General features: G+C 40.9%; 3 protein-coding genes across 6 annotated transcripts in view; 2 read left to right on the top strand and 1 right to left on the bottom strand.

Annotated features, from left to right (window-relative positions):
• Positions 1-88: 88 nt before the first annotated feature.
• polr2eb (RNA polymerase II, I and III subunit E, b) lies at positions 89-2,556 on the bottom strand. Its single transcript, XM_061077926.1, has 8 exons — positions 2,401-2,556; positions 1,760-1,934; positions 1,458-1,573; positions 1,226-1,306; positions 1,044-1,102; positions 853-931; positions 388-460; positions 89-232 (listed from the first exon to the last, which is right to left on the bottom strand). Exons 1-7 carry the CDS (start codon positions 2,455-2,457, stop codon positions 395-397), a joined length of 633 nt encoding a protein of 210 aa, XP_060933909.1. The 5' UTR covers positions 2,458-2,556; the 3' UTR covers positions 89-232; positions 388-394.
• Positions 2,557-3,065: 509 nt separating this feature from the next.
• gpx4a (glutathione peroxidase 4a) lies at positions 3,066-7,646 on the top strand. Of its 4 annotated transcripts, none has more exons than XM_061077693.1 (7): positions 3,066-3,161; positions 5,215-5,309; positions 5,416-5,560; positions 5,874-6,025; positions 6,203-6,227; positions 6,481-6,540; positions 7,310-7,646. In XM_061077693.1, the coding sequence occupies exons 1-7, from the start codon at positions 3,084-3,086 to the stop codon at positions 7,340-7,342; spliced, it is 588 nt and encodes a 195-aa protein (XP_060933676.1). In that variant the 5' UTR covers positions 3,066-3,083; the 3' UTR covers positions 7,343-7,646. The 4 variants fall into 4 exon arrangements, with proteins under 4 accessions (XP_060933676.1, XP_060933675.1, XP_060933674.1 ...); XM_061077692.1 differs by having other exon boundaries at positions 3,066-3,188; XM_061077691.1 differs by having other exon boundaries at positions 3,066-3,215.
• Positions 7,647-9,345: 1,699 nt separating this feature from the next.
• The window catches only part of pip5k1ca (phosphatidylinositol-4-phosphate 5-kinase, type I, gamma a), a 40,324-nt gene continuing 34,122 nt past the window's right edge, over positions 9,346-15,547 (top strand). The window contains exon 1 of the mRNA XM_061078337.1: positions 9,346-9,481. Within this exon, the coding sequence (XP_060934320.1) occupies positions 9,346-9,481 (136 nt within the window). The remainder of the gene's footprint in view (positions 9,482-15,547) is intronic.

The following is a 15,547-nucleotide window of genomic DNA, read 5'->3' as shown; positions in this document are numbered from 1 at the left end:
GTCTTTAAAACCATTAGTCTGATGTAGATAGGTTTTTTTGTGATGTGTAAATAGGTGATGAGATTATGTGGAGTAAGTTATAACAATATTTCAAGTTTGAATTCTTTATTTTACAAAATCTTATCACAGGAAATATTTCAATTAAACAAAACCGGTCAAAAAAGCAGAAGGAGAATTTGTATAACTTCTTCAATTCCCTTCACGGGTCCTAAATGTTGATGCAGGAGAACACCTGAAAGAAAACAGACTGTCAAGCAACTACATGCTCGGACACAAACACTTGATTGTCTTGACTTGACTTTCAGATGCAGATGTATCTATTGACTAATATTACAAGTTGAATTTCACCGATGACCGTCTCACCCTTAGTATTACTTTATTCCATACCTGTGTGTCACTGGACCAGTCTGTATGTAATGTACCTCCCAGCTGTTTCACTCGGTCGGATGATCTTCACTACCTGAAAGAGTTAAAGGAAAACAAAGCATGATTTTAGTTTGGACTCTTAACACAATCCAAATTGAGTTGCCGTGACGACAATACACTTTGACCACAGTTTGTGAATGTTGTCTGTTTTGCATACTGGCACACGTATTCATACTATGGTAGCTTGTCCAGTTAAATGGATGTCTCACTTTCATAGCTTTAGCTGTTGTCTATATCAGTAACAATAACACTTCGAACTAGATGCAGGTCTGAAACGTTTCAGTGATCACAAGCCCTTATTCAAAAGCCATTCATCATTCAATATTGAATGACGAAGAAAAGATTAAGTACACAACATTATGCAGCCATGTGTGGGTGCTTTTTTTCATACATCATTTCAACTTAAAAAGTATCGAGATTTTTTACCTGTCCTCGTTTTAAGCCAAAGTAGCGAGCGACAGGGTCTCCAGCCTGGATCCTCGGCAACTGACTCTCTTTTAATTTGCTGAAGTAAAAATGTTAAGGAAGGACAACAAATACATAATCTCTCGAGCAGCTGAGTATTACAGGGACACTACATACATTGGTCTTTACATAACTGCGGTCTTAAAGGATACTATCTCAACAGAATGTCCGACACTTCCTCTTTTGTCATAACTATGTGCTCTGGAACAAGCTGAAAGAAAAAGACGTAATACATCAAACACAAACATGTACACATGAGCCACAGTCAAATGAGATAATATTTAAATATACTGTTGATCGGAAGATACAGTGGACTCAGCAGTGTGTTGTTTACCTCATGCTCTGTGATGTTGATAAGCAGCTCTTGTTGTAGAAACTGCTCCAAAATGTATTTGGGCGCCATGTCGACTAGAGACTGAAAGAATTCATTTCCATGTATAACTGTGCCAAACGAGCAACACAAATTGAACTCATGACACACCACAGTCACAGCATAATCCCGAGAGACTTGTTTCTGTTCATCACCCAAATGTTTTATGTCAGCAAAACTTTAAATTGTTGTTTACCTGTTTGGCTGAGGGTGTCATGCCCATCTGCACAACAATGATGGCTCGTGTGATGTTCTCTTCCTGCATCCTCTGACAGTACATCTTTATCGTCTTGATTCCCACCTTGGGCTCCTCTGAAGAAAAATGAATTCCATATTATCAAAAAGATGCACGGGACATTCAAAACAACCACAATGTCAAGTTTCAACAGTTTTACCCAGAAATTAATAATAGACTCGTCTCATCTTTGGCTAGGTGACTATTTGTGTGTTTCTATGCGGCAACATTGAGTAACTAACTAACATATGGTGTGAACCTACCAGGAAAGAAAACAAACATCTGGTCGGTGGGGTCGTCGTTGTGAGCCACCAGCACGGTGAGGTCTGTGCGTCTGGGGCGACCCTCGCTGGGTTTGTCTCCAAACTGACTCTTGAACTCATCCAGCGTCTGGTCCAACTCGTCCTGTGTCACCAGGTAGCCTCGGTCATGGCACAGCTGAGGACACGGGGGGGGGGTCATGTAGACAGTGAGTGTGGAAACAGGCACAGATCAAAGCTCCCTACAGACTCGCTTCTTTCTCCAGGGTGTAACCCATATTTAACCGTGATCAGAATGCGATATAAACTGGGCTTTTAATTCTAAATTAGGTTGATGTGAGATCTATAGATAAGGTTTCAATTCTTCATCCTGGCGAATAACATGTGTGTTGGTTCGCAGGCAGAGAGTGGAACTTCCTGAAACTAGTTGTTGTTGTTGTTGTTTTACTCTGGGTCAGTTGCTCCGAAGTCACACCCGAAAAAAATATACATAGACAAACAGCTGGTCAGGAAACAGGACGCAAACTACATAATGATGACGATCAAATAAACAAAACCCCGAATGCCCATCGTCACACAGCGGAACAGCTTTACAAGCTATGCTAAGCTAACAAGCTAACAGAAGACATTCAAACGCAACGCACCTGCATGATGGTTTTGCGGATCTTCCACAGCCTGTACGTTTCCTCTTCGTCATCCATAGCGTTACACTTATTTTATATTTGATCTAAACGTATATTTTGTTTAGTTTATCACTGAACTCCAGCGGATGAAGCGACGCACGTTCTTGTTAACGACGCAGCTTGATGACGTAGGTGGTAACTCGGAGCTGTATCATGGATGCAGTGTGATTAAAAAAGATATATATTATAACATTAACAATAATAATTATGACAACAACCTTAAATATCACAATGATAACAACACCAAAATAAATAATAATAATAATAATATAATAAATAACAACAATAATATGAACGCATTTACGTTGTCCCCGCCCACCCCGTGCTTGTGCCGCGTTCCAATACACCTCGGAGCTCGGCTCTCGGAATGACGTCAAGAGAAACACGAGTTAATTACGTTCCAGTTGCACAGTACTATGTGTATGGAAAATTGACTTACATAAGTGCTACTAAACAGTAAAAACTACAGCTCTCACTACTTGTTGATACACGAAGAAGCCATCTTAGATTTGACAGTCTGGGGTGGTGATTAGGACTCCAACTGCAACTTCCGACCCGGAGAATGGTAATTCCGAGCTCCGAGGTGTAATGAACGCGCCATCATTGCACTCAAAGGACTGGTGGGCGGAGTCTGCAGCGACAACATGGCCGTGTGTGCTATGCCGTCGATGTTGTGCAGTAAGACGAGGCCGATCCGGGTGCTGATGATCCTCGGGGCTGTGGTGAGCACCGGAGCGATCCTCGCCACGGTACTTTTCTTTGTCTTGTCCACAACGGTAACGTGCACGCAACGCTAGATTTATATTACTCATCATAACTGTATGTGCGTGTGTGTGCGTGTGTGTAACATACATTAAATCCTTGACATTGATAAAACGTCATAGGATTTACTTTTGCCTGACCACCGAGTGTTTCATAAAGACACATTTCATCAACATGTTCTGGTCTGTGGACGCACTTTAATAAACACTGTATTAACAGGTACTGCACTCTAGTTTGTACCTGAACATCACTTAAGGTTTTCCGAATATATCGCTACTTTGTGACGTTTAATGCGTGTGAGACAGTTACAGGATCCGCTTCCGGTCAGCTGTGGTCAGCTGATCAGCTTTATCTTTGAGAAACAGCCCCCCCCCCCTCTGAAATGTAGCGGAGCAGGAGAGGACAGCCGGTGCAGAAACCGCTGAAGTGACGTGCATGTCAGTACCGGACTTAATGCACTTATTTATATTCTATATACCGTTTTAATGAAAAGTCAATTATTGCCTGGACATTAATATGACGTCTTCATACCTATGCATGTCTGTCTCATGCATAAATTAACTATTTTTTACGGTTTTACTCAATATCTTCAAGTTCCAATAGCACATTTTAAATATTGATTACTTTCTCTCTCACAACGTTTTTAATTAGATTTATTTTTGACCGATTTTTAATTTGTTACACATTTGTCTGATAGCTGTATTTTGTAGCTATTGTTTTTGCTTTTGACTCGCACCATAAACGGTGTGTAAATAATAAATGATTTTTAAAATATATATATTTTTTGCATTGAGACTTGTATGTAACGATGGTTGGACGATTTGGGCAAAATTATGTCAAGGATAAGTGTAGATATTCAGTCGATTATCAAAAATGGTTGATGATTTCACAGTATTATTATTTCTTCTAAGTTTGAATGACTTTTGCTCCGGAGTTAAGGATCTGGTTTTACTTTCTTTATGAGCAGAGATCAGAACACTTGATGAACAGCGAAACATTTAACGAGTCAGAGGTAGACCGATAACATGTTAGACCTCCTAACAGTTCTTGTGCAATAATGCATAAACATTATATAGCTATACATTGGACTTTTGTCATATTGCTGTTGATGACAAATATATTACATTAATTATCGATAATGAGTTCTATGATTCGTCAAAATATGTTGAAATAATCTATTATAACCCAGATCAACGTGATGACGTCATAGTAACACTGGGTCTGCCAGTTTAACTGTTATCTGTTATTTAACAATGGGTTCTGGGACAAACTGTATTTGAAAGCTAAGCCTTTCTGAACGGTTTCAAACACTAACTCTGTTGTTTTCCCAGATTATGTTATTTGTTAGAATGAACAGAAGGTTTTGGCCCATATATCAGGGGGAGACTTAAGAGGTTACGTGTCCTGCAAGTTAATGCCAATTCACTGATTCACTGAAAAACAAAATTAACCTTTTGTTTTTCATGCTGATATTTAGCCCCTTATATAATAGGCTTGTGTATTTCCTCAGACTATTGCTCTTTTCCCCGGCCACATGGAGCCCGACCTCTTGTGGCCCAATTGCCTGGTTTTATAAGGACTTATGAGAGTGTTGTGACCTGTGGACCTGACAAGCACTTCTGACGAGGTTTATAAAGAGCTAATCAAGTCTGTTAATAATCAACCGCCCCCTTTATATGAGCACGGCGGAGCGAGTGCTCTCTTTCAGTTCTTGGATTGCGGTTGAACGGGGGGGTGTAGCTGATTGGTTTAGAGATTGGATCTGCGTCGGCCCTCACGGGACCTCACTAAGGGGCAGTCATGCGTCTGATAGGGTCCACTGTCTTTCTCTCTGTCCTGCTGCAGGTTATGGTAAGAAACATTTGGATGGAAATACTTTTTTAAAGATAATAATTGTGCCCCAATGGCTGGGACACAGAATGTCTTGTTAACGTGTGTTAATGGTGCCACATTCATTCAGAAGTAAACTCCCATCACTCACCTGTTTTTGTTGTCCCTCTTTCTTCCTGACAGTCTGCCGAGACAGGGGACTGGCAGGCGGCCACGTCTATTTACAACTTCTCAGCGACAGATATTGACGGCAATGTGGTCTCCCTGGAGAAGTACAGGTAAATCTATCCGTGATCTTTTCTCTCCATAAATTAGCTGCAGCATCGTACCACGAGTCCAACTTCACTAAAACACGATGTATAATGTGTGATTTTGTATTTTCAGGGGGGAAGTTGTCATCATCACCAACTTTGCCTCTAAATGAGGCAAAACCCCAGTAAATTACTCTCAGTTTACGCAGATGTACACCACGTATTCTGGGAGAGGTTTACGCATCCTTGCCTTCCCTTCTAACCAGTTTGGGAACCAGGTACTCAAACACATGATAACAGACTTGAATTGATGAACATTTTGCACAGTGTAAATGACATAATCATAATAGAAAATCATCTACTTTACAGCGTATGATTTACTGGTGAAGATGGAAAAGCATTTCATAATATCAAATTTTTATGGTTTTTATACTGTAGTAAATCAAAACAAATGGTGTTTTATCCACATTGGTTTAGTAGTGTCTTATTTTGAAATAGTATAATTCTAATATAATATGATGTAAAGCCACAAGAATGAATTTGCTCTAATCTCCTTTAGTAATTTGTTTTCTTCTTTGTTGTACTTTGAAGGAGCCTGGCAGTGATTCTCAGATCAAACAGTTTGCTGCATCTTACAACGCTAACTTTGACATGTTCAGTAAGATCGATGTGAACGGAGACAGCGCTCACCCTCTGTGGAAGTGGTTGAAGAATCAGCCAAATGGGGGGGGCTTCATGGGAAAGTAAGTGGTGAACATATGAGTAATAGAACAGAAAAGACACACTTATCTTATTGTGAGAAAGGTGTGACGACAAGTTACATTTGGTATAATGACATGAAACTTGCAAATATGTCTCTGAGTGGATTTAAGTGTTCACTCTGTGATTATTAACACACGTTTTTGTTTTCATTCTTGCAGTAGCATCAAGTGGAATTTCACCAAGGTAAATATTAATACAAGATATTTATTAATATGTGAAATATTAAGATATCTCCTAGGTTGATAAATAATGAACCATCTATGCAGGTTATTTTGTACACCAGAGCCCTCTCTCTACTATAGCCTCTCTACTATAGCCTACCATATTAGAGATGTATGAGATAATTTGAAATAAACCAAGAAATGCTTATAATATAATCTAATTCTAAAAATATGAATAATACATTTTTGCTTTTCCTTGTTTTCTTCCTCTCTAGTTTTTGATCAATAGAGAGGGGCAGGTGGTGAAGAGATACGGACCCCTGGATGATCCAAGTGTATGTACAAATCTTTTTTACATTAATAAAAATGTATTTATAGTTTATATTTTGATTGTTGTATATCCTTTTATATTTAGTTCCTATTTGGCCTTTTTATAATTTGCCTTCAGAGGAACACTTACATCAGAAGGAGCAAAGAGCTTTATTGTGTTAATATAAACTGCCGAAATACAGTGTAATAGTGTGTACAGATGAATGAGTTAAAAAAAAAGGGATCCATTAATAAACAAAAGCCAAGATGGTGACTGGATCTCCTTTAATTTAAAGATCTAGGTTGTAGGATTCAGGATTAACTCTCATGAAAAATTGAATACAATCGTGATTTATGTTTTCACCCAAAAATAAGAATTAGTTTTGTTGGTTTAAAATGATCCATTCATATCTACATCTGGAGCAGGTCCTCATTCACAGAGTCCGCCCTGTTGCACCACCATGTTCCTACAGTAGCTCAGAACGGACAAACCAAACACTGGCTCAAGAAAGACCGCCTTTCACATTTTTTATGTTATCTGAATGCTACAGCAGGTTCTCCCACAAACCTTGAGGAGAGATTTCAGTTGGTTGCAGTCTGCAACTTAACCACTAGATGTCACTAAATGCCCCTTAACATGGATTTGATGTTTAGTTTAAATTGTCATTATCTCGACGCCATAAGTTAACAACACAGAAGTGAAAGATGTGTCTGCTAACGGATCACACATGTGTGTTGTCATGTCTCTCATGGACATGTAATTGATGCCAACTCTTTATTGTGATTTCTTTCTAGGAGGTGGAGAAGGATCTTCCCAAATACCTTTAAACCCCTGATGAAGGGCTGATACCTCACTCACTGATACTCCATCCACTTTGTCTTTCTCTGACTCTCCAGCATCAGTGAATATAGTTCGGATCGACCCCAGACCAGTGACGGTCTGTTCACAAACCCGCTTGGCGGACAGAGCAGACCTGATGAAAAATGGTGTACAAACATTCTGGGAGAATTTCAAAGCTTATATTCATAATTTTGTCTGGAGAGAAGGATAAATCATCCCGTAATTTATCATAGTAAAGTCATATCTGACATTGTTTTCATAATAAACTGCTCAAAAATGTTGACCAAATTATATTTTGTCTGTCAGTAAATTATTTGGATTTTTTAAGTGTACATATTTATGTTTTTTTAGAATATCTGGTATTCATGTGGACAATTATTTAATTGTATATAATAGGCATAAATGTGGCTCAAAATCCAAAAGCCCAAACAGTTTACAATTTCTTTAACAGATTCAAGCATGTATTAATATGCTTCCATATTCTTTTATGAATGTGCACCATGTTTAACTAGGACAAAGTAAAAAGAAGTGCTTTAAGATTGGGTATAAAGGATGTAGAAATAAAACAATGTGAGGATTTAGTTAAAGTTCTCTTTTTTAAGAACAAATCAGTTCTTACTATACTATATGGTTTCTGGACTTGCTCAGTCAAACTAATATCAACAGTTTTATCAGCACTTTAATCACTAGAAATTAAATTTTCGTTAAGTTGAAGAGTAATTCCGTTAAAAGACAGTGTTCAATATAATCCAAAACAATACGATATGTTATATTGTATGTTGCTGAGGTTTGGGGCCGATAATGGTGACGCGGGGTGAGTGAGAAGAGGTGGGACACGCCTGTAGGAATTGTATGGGCCCCAGTGGGGTGGAGAAATAATGTGATAGTTCACCACTATGCTGATGTAGAAGTGGGTGAAGTGTTTATGCCCACAAAACCCTTTTGTAGTTTCGATGGGTAAACAGTGTTGCAGCCAAATCCAATACAATTTAACTAACCAATTCTTCAAATGTAGAATAACAACCGAAAAAAACCCCTAACAAAACAAAAACATGCTCCTGTGGTGTCATCCAAATTGTCCGTAAGCCTCTTCATTCCAATTTGACTCAAAAACTAGATAATTTACCGTTTCAATCCGATTTGAATTTCGTGGCTTACAGACACTTGGATGAGACCACAGGAGCAGAATGGAAGAATTTCATGTTTGTTTTTTTGTTTTCTTTTACATTTAAGGAAGTGGTCACCATTTATAACAATTGTATTGGATTCAGCTGCAACACTGTTTACCACTTAAACTCACCCGCCCCTCCATCAGCTTAGTGGTGAGCAGATGATGAGTGAATATTCATTTTGGGGGGAACTATCCCTTTAACATGAACTCGTTGATTCATGTGGTTGCTCTGATCAGGATTTCAGATCCGAAAGCAGCAACGTGCAGCTGACTGGTTGGTGCTCTCTGACCTCTGACTTCTGACCTTTCTGTTTCCTGTTGTCTGGAGCGGAAACACAGCGGACCCATGTGAAAAAGAGCCAGTGATTCACCACAGACACGCTCACAGACACACTCACAGACCTCTCAGACTCCATCAGCTCAGGCTCCTCTGCATGTGCTACACTGAGCATCCAGGCTGCGGTTCCCTCAGGCTCCGGCAGGGGTCGCCATGCTGTCCCCCCCACCCACCCCACCCCCCCACCCACCCCACCCACCCCACCCCCCCACCCCCAGCAGCACAAAACCAGTCAGCAGCAGCTCGGCAGCAGCAGCCAGTGTGGTGCGGTGGACCTCAGCGGAGCCGAGAGGAGCGGGCTGTGTGCGGGCTAGACATCGCACAGATGAAGGCGCCGTCTCGGAGAACCCTCACATATTCTTCCGCTTGATTATTGCTCCACACCAGACCGACACTTGCCCTCCGTCCTCCCGCCGGCAGAGCGCCCTCGCTGCGGGTCTTTCATTCGGAGGGGCCGGGCTGTTTTTCCTCCGGGAGGCTGAATGGAAGCAGCAGCAACCGAGGGAGCGGTCGGGCTGTCGGAGGCCGGGGACGGGAGCCCGCTCTCCGGGGCCGCAGCATCCGATGATGGGGACACGGTGGTCGGAGTGAGCTACGGGATGGACGCCGCCGACATGGGTAAGGTCGAGGGAGTGTGTTCCATTATCCTCGCGTCCATTGACGTGTCAGGGTCCGATGATGCCTCCGTGACCAAAAGTCCCGACTCATCTCAGCTAGCTAAGACCTTGTGAGCTAGGCTAGCAGCTAACCCGGCTGAATGGAGGGAAGCAGGTGAAGTGAGGTGTTAGATATAACGTGTATGTTACCGTGTCATGTATAACAATATGCATCAGTGCTGGTGCAGCCATGACACACAACACACCGAGGCCAGGAGATGTCTGAAGGACCGACACGAAGCCTCCTGTATCTGGAGATATTTGCTATCACCTGCCTTGACGTATAGAAAGGACCAGGGGCGTAGCTAGGATTCCCTTCATCTCCTCCTCTGTCTTTTAATTCCAATAATTGAATTATCACCACCTGCCTCCCACAGGCTGCAGAAAGACCTTATATTTCTTTGCAAAAACCATTAAAGCCTCAGCGTTGGCAGCTGCTGGAGCTGGAGAAGAGAAGGGCTCAAGCCTCAGCCGCTGTGTGACCGTGACAGGCTGAGACACCTGACAGCAGCTCGGCTTTCAAGGCTGTTTCTTCGTGTTGGACAATGAGATAAACATGAGAAGATGAGAAACAGGCCTTGTGCTTAGCTGTTTAGGTTCTGGCGTCATTTTGCGTTTGATAATGTCAAAGAGGCTCACATTTTGTAAAGTGGTATATAGTTAATCCATAAATTATATTTTGTCTGCAGAGTTTCATTAAACAGGTGTTGTTTTAATACCAGAAACACAAGTTCGCCTTTACTCTTGAAGCAATTGAAGCTTGTTTTAAATTTAAGTTTGTCAGTAGAAAGATCATTTTTAAAGGGGTGGGGAGTTTTCTTTCTCCTATTTAGGGCAATAGCCAACTAAAAAGATTGAACACATATATGGGTCTGATGTCAGATGGTAGTGATGATAATGATGCTACTTGTAACCTGTTTTAGCCCAAACACCTTGCTCAGTCAAATCCTCATGTTTGGTTGTAAAATGCATGGCTCATAGAGATGCTTATTCCTCCCTTGTATCAAACTCGGCAGTGATATGGCTCAAAATGACAAGTTGGGTGTTTTTATTGTCTCTTGTTTGAGAGAAGGAAATGTAAATTTCTTGCAGTGTGTAGCTAAGCAGCAGCAACATTGCCTCTTCACAAATTCTCTGTCTGAATCACATCTCAGCTTCTTAGCTATCAGCTTGCTCATCTCAAAACTTACCTGCATGATATTGTGTCTGCCAGAATATGATCTTGTAACTGGCGCCTAACTCCACCGAAGATCGCTAACTGAAAGCCATACAGCCGAAAGAGTCCACCCTAAAGGACATCGCTATTTTAAGTTAGTTTCTTCACACACAAAAATGCTCTCATGAATATTTTTTGTATTTATGAATGGACTTGCCCAGAGGCCAGACATTCCCCACACCTGATCTAGAGACTGTTTAAAGCAAGTTGCAGTTGTTCAGTAGCCAAGTTAATAGATGGATCATAATAATAAACGACTGACATTTTTCTAAAGAAATGTGCTGCTATGTAAATGTTACAACATTAGGTTATGTAGGTTAGTAAGTAGTGACCTAAATCTATAATGTATGTGTTTTTTTAGCTACACGTTTGTTTAACAGGTATCAGTCATTCTGCATTCACTGGTCATGCTCTCTCTACTTCAGGGTTTGAGGGTTTTCATTGTCCCTGGTGAGTAAAGTGGCTTCTTTGACAGGAGCTTGGTACTGCTACACAGAACAGGCTCATGAATCTAAGGGCTGTCTGGTGAGGGTTAGTTGTCCAGCTTCATTGGATCACAGGATGAAAGTGGAAGTGTGGAGCCTTTGGCTGCAGTCGCCATGTTTTTTCTTGCATGCTAGATGGCGCGTGTCTCACACACCTAGAGTAATTTCACAAGTGTGTGCCTGCTCAGTCATGCACCTTCACATGCAATGGAAAACACAGGCCTTTGTGGAGAAGAGGGTCACATGTGAAGCTTTAGTGTTTTTTACTTGTTCATTTTTGGTGTTCCTTGTCTTAATTTGGAGAGGCAGATAGCAAATATGAGGGATGTGTGACATGCATCAAAAGTCCCTGGTTGAAATCACACTACGGATGTTGTGGCTTTGTGGCCGGCTCTGTAGCCGGCTCACTTATTGAGTACACCTGTCCCCTGTGAAATCTATTTAGATTAATGGTTAACAGTGATTAAGCATTGCTCTATCCTATGGGACAGTGGTTGTGACAGCATTAAAATATGATGTTTTTAAAAGCAGCAGAGGACAGCTCTTGGTAGTATTTCGGGATTTGTGATCACACTGGATGAAAATACACTGTTGAGTTTTCAAGCTTCGTGTTTTTAACACAACACCATCTGTAACCGTGTTACCCCATTTAACCTCAGCTTTATTCATCGACAAATGAGCTAATGCTGCAGGTTGAGTTGCTTTAAATATTATTGAGGCAAGCAATATTCCAATTATGCCCGTGATCCATGCATCACTTACCTGATGTGCTATTAGAGCAGCATTTTATGATTGCTAAAGAAATCCAATTACAGAAAAAGCCTGTCTAGTTGAGACCTTGCAACAAGTCGTCCAGTCAAACAAGAGCTACTCAACTCCTAAAGACACTGGCTGTTTCAATGAGTAAAATAGACAATATAATCCATTACTCTATGAAGTCGTAAATCCAATCATCTGCTATAAGGTAAACAGTATTCCTATGCTGGAGCTGGGTGAATAAACAGGCTACTTCTGTAAATCTGTGTGATTTCACACGTCACATGCGCTTAGAATACAATTCCTGAACAAAGCAGCCCAAGATGTCTCTGAAATACATGACTCCTAAGGGATAAATTCAAAATGCCAAAATCTTTTTATTACACGTTGTTTAAAATGTATGACTAAAGGCAATCCGCCAATATTTTTGGTAAAAATTGGTTAATAATGCAATCAGCCCCCCAAAAATCTATATTCGTTGGTGTTTAGATTCAACCCGTTTAAACGGTTTTCTTTGTCCCTATTTAAATCAGGGAATCGGGGTTATCAAATTGTAAAAGCCCACCTGCAGCATCTTGTCATACTGTTATCAAACATATTAGCATCACATGAGCTTTAATCTAGTGATATTATCAGACTGTACTGCTCTATCATAGTTTCTATCAGCCTGTTGTTTAATCAATCTTACATCGTGTGCTGTTTAAAGAAAGATTTTTATCACAATATGATATGTTACTAAGTTGTCAATCCTATGCTTTTTATTACTAATGTTGTGTGCAACCTCTAATACAAAGCTTGATAGGTTAGGCTATTTGGTGTGATAAGCCCTGCAGCAGGGAGGGGTGTGGATCACAGCATGACTACTATGCATCATCTGTCACTGAAGGGTCTTAAAGAGAAAGTCTGCTCAAGATTAAAGGCTTTTCAGCTGAAAAATGTATAACCTAGAGATTGTGTTAATTTCTATGGCAATGACTATGTATACAAGTACACCAATAAGACAATATTAACCCCAATAAGAGAATAGTCTGAATAAAACACAGCCATGTAAACAGCATTTTCCGATCAACTTAACCTGAATAATGTCATACTCGGAATAGGCAATATTCAAATTTTACCGACTGCTTGATGACATACACCCTGGATTCCAGTGTAAACAAGATGGTTGGAGAAAGTAAGAAATATAGTTAATAAACTGTAGCTATATTTTCAGGGTAATGGCTTTGATAAAGTGTTTGGATGGATGCAAACACTTGCAATGGCGATATTTTGAAAAAAGGTCATGGGAATGATCTCCATCTGATATAGAGGATGTTTTTTAAATGTGAGGACTATGAATGTAGCATTTTATTAATAACTCATGTAAACATCATAATCAAAATAATGTCTTGTTTAAAATAAAGTAAAAAGTCAGATTTGGGTTTTCACGTCACAGTCTATGTAACACAGGGGTGTCAAACTCATTTTTTTTATGGGGCCACATACTGCCCACTTTGATCTCAAGTGGGCCAGACCAGTAAAATCATAGCATAATAGCCTCATACCCCCCCCCCCCCCCCGTTTTTTTCACCGCCGCCACAACGCCCCTCCGCCCTGGACGACGTCGCGTCCAAACCGTCTTGGAACACGGACCTAGGAGTCTATTACACGCATTGAAAGTGAAAGGTGAGGGCCGGCGCGCGCCGGCTGAGGTGGGATTCCAGCCCCCCGGGGCTCCGTGCACACCACTGCGTACCCCCTGAACCACTTTGCGTAGCCTGTACTCCAGTTTGGGAACCGATGGTCTATGGCAGGGGTCACCAACCTTTTTGAAACTGAGAACTACTTTGAAGGTACTGATTAGTACGAAGGGCTACTTGTTTGATACAAACTTCCTGAATAACAAAGTTGCAAAGTTCACATTTTAATAATAATAATAATAATATGTGAAGAGAATGTCTGATCACATCAATTTAAGTTATTTCTCACAATAATCATTAACAACGATTTCCACAACATAATGGTAGGAAACAGATATATTTAAACAGGCTTTATTTTTTTGTTAAGCTGTTTCAACTTTGCTTAAATGCAACCTTATTGAAGTACTTTTGGTGACATTTATCACTTCATTCCTCCATCAATCTGTACTTTTTCAAAAATAGAGAAACAATAAATTAAATTAGAATCACTTTGTTACAACGATGATGAAGTTCAACCAAAAATAACACATGCATGTGACTGGGGTGTAATAATAATAATAATTTTTTTTTAATTTTTTTTTTAAATTTCGAGCAAGCCTCGCATCCGGCGGGCCGAGCTGGACCCCCTGGCGGGCCGTATCCGGCCCGCGGGCCGTATGTTTGACACCCCTGATGTAACATATCACTGGTCAATAGAAATAACATCAAATGTTAATGCTGCAAAGGTCGAGCTTAGTTCTTATTGGCTCCTGGACACGCTGGATGTTCACGTAACATGTGAAGGTGCTCGAACGGGGGTTTGGTGAACGTCAGAACCCGTGTAATAAAGGCCTGCAGTGTTCAACTCAGCTGCTGTGAATGTGTTATTACACTTTTATGTGGGTGTCACAGCTGGCTGTTAAAAAGCTGTGTGAGTATTTAGTCCTATTCAGAGCTTGTCGTCCTCAGGCAGTCGTTGGTTGTCCCTATTGTCTCCTGCTGTTAGTGTGACAGCATTAATCTTACATGTTCTCTCACCTTCAACCTCTTCTGGTGTCTTTGGTTGTTTTCTCCTCTTCTCGTCTTTCCTCTCCTCTTACTCCCTGTTTGAGATCTACCTCCTCCTCTGAGTGATTCCCTCGGCTCAGCCACTCATTTGTCACTCTACATCATTCTTCCCCCTCTGGTTTTCTCTGCTCTCTGTTTACGGCATGGCCCGTCAGAATTGATGACGTAAGCCGGAATTCACCATCCATCTGTTTCCCCTGTATTATTTCTCTCTCTCTCTCTGAGTCTTATCTTGGCCAGGATCAGTTCGTATCCTGGCTTGTTTTGGAGCTTGACCCTCTGCCAGGTTTTTAGAAGTCATATTATATGACATAGATGATGACGCAGTTCAGTTACGTCTTTTCGTGCTGCTGCTTATTTCATCTGCAAGCTGGGGGAAGTGGGCCACACTTGCTATTTTAACCAACACTCGGCAGGAGCATAGCGCTTGCTGCCGTCTGCCCTTCACAGGGTTTTGTTTCATTTTCTCAGTAACACCCACTGGGAAGATCAGCGAGGGAGAGAGAAAAAAGAAGAGATGAAGACAGTGACAGGGAGGAGAGACACATAAAGAGATTAAGGCTGTAGTTTCTTCTGTTGTGGGGAATTTGTTAAAATCGTAAAGGACTTTATATATATATATCCCACTGAATGATACAGGCTCAGTGTCACACTTGCATGGCTCTAGTGTCATAATGCCCAGGGTTCAGAGGCAGAATAAGGCAAGGACCTGCTGTTTTTTAATTAAGAGACTGTTTCTGTGGCCACTGTGGAGGCTCTAATTGTTTTATATCAGCACCTGCAGCATGTGTGCAGTCAGACACGAGCACAAAGCTCTGAGCCACCCACTCAGAATTAGTGGAGAA

The sequence above is a fragment of the Limanda limanda genome, chromosome 9 (assembly GCF_963576545.1).
Source record: "Limanda limanda chromosome 9, fLimLim1.1, whole genome shotgun sequence".
Classification (NCBI taxonomy): Eukaryota; Metazoa; Chordata; class Actinopteri; order Pleuronectiformes; family Pleuronectidae; genus Limanda; species Limanda limanda.
This window is presented reverse-complemented; position numbering and strand designations above follow the sequence as displayed.

Coding starts and splice junctions, on each gene's coding strand:
- polr2eb (XM_061077926.1), bottom strand. CDS start 2,457: ATGGATGACGAAGAGGAAACGTACAGGCTGTGGAAGATCCGCAAAACC. Junction 1,574..1,759: donor GATGTTTGTTTTCTTTCCTG/GTAGGTTCACAC, acceptor ATTTTTCTTCAG/AGGAGCCCAAGGTGGGAATC. Junction 932..1,043: donor TCGGACATTCTGTTGAGATA/GTATCCTTTAAG, acceptor TTTTTACTTCAG/CAAATTAAAAGAGAGTCAGT.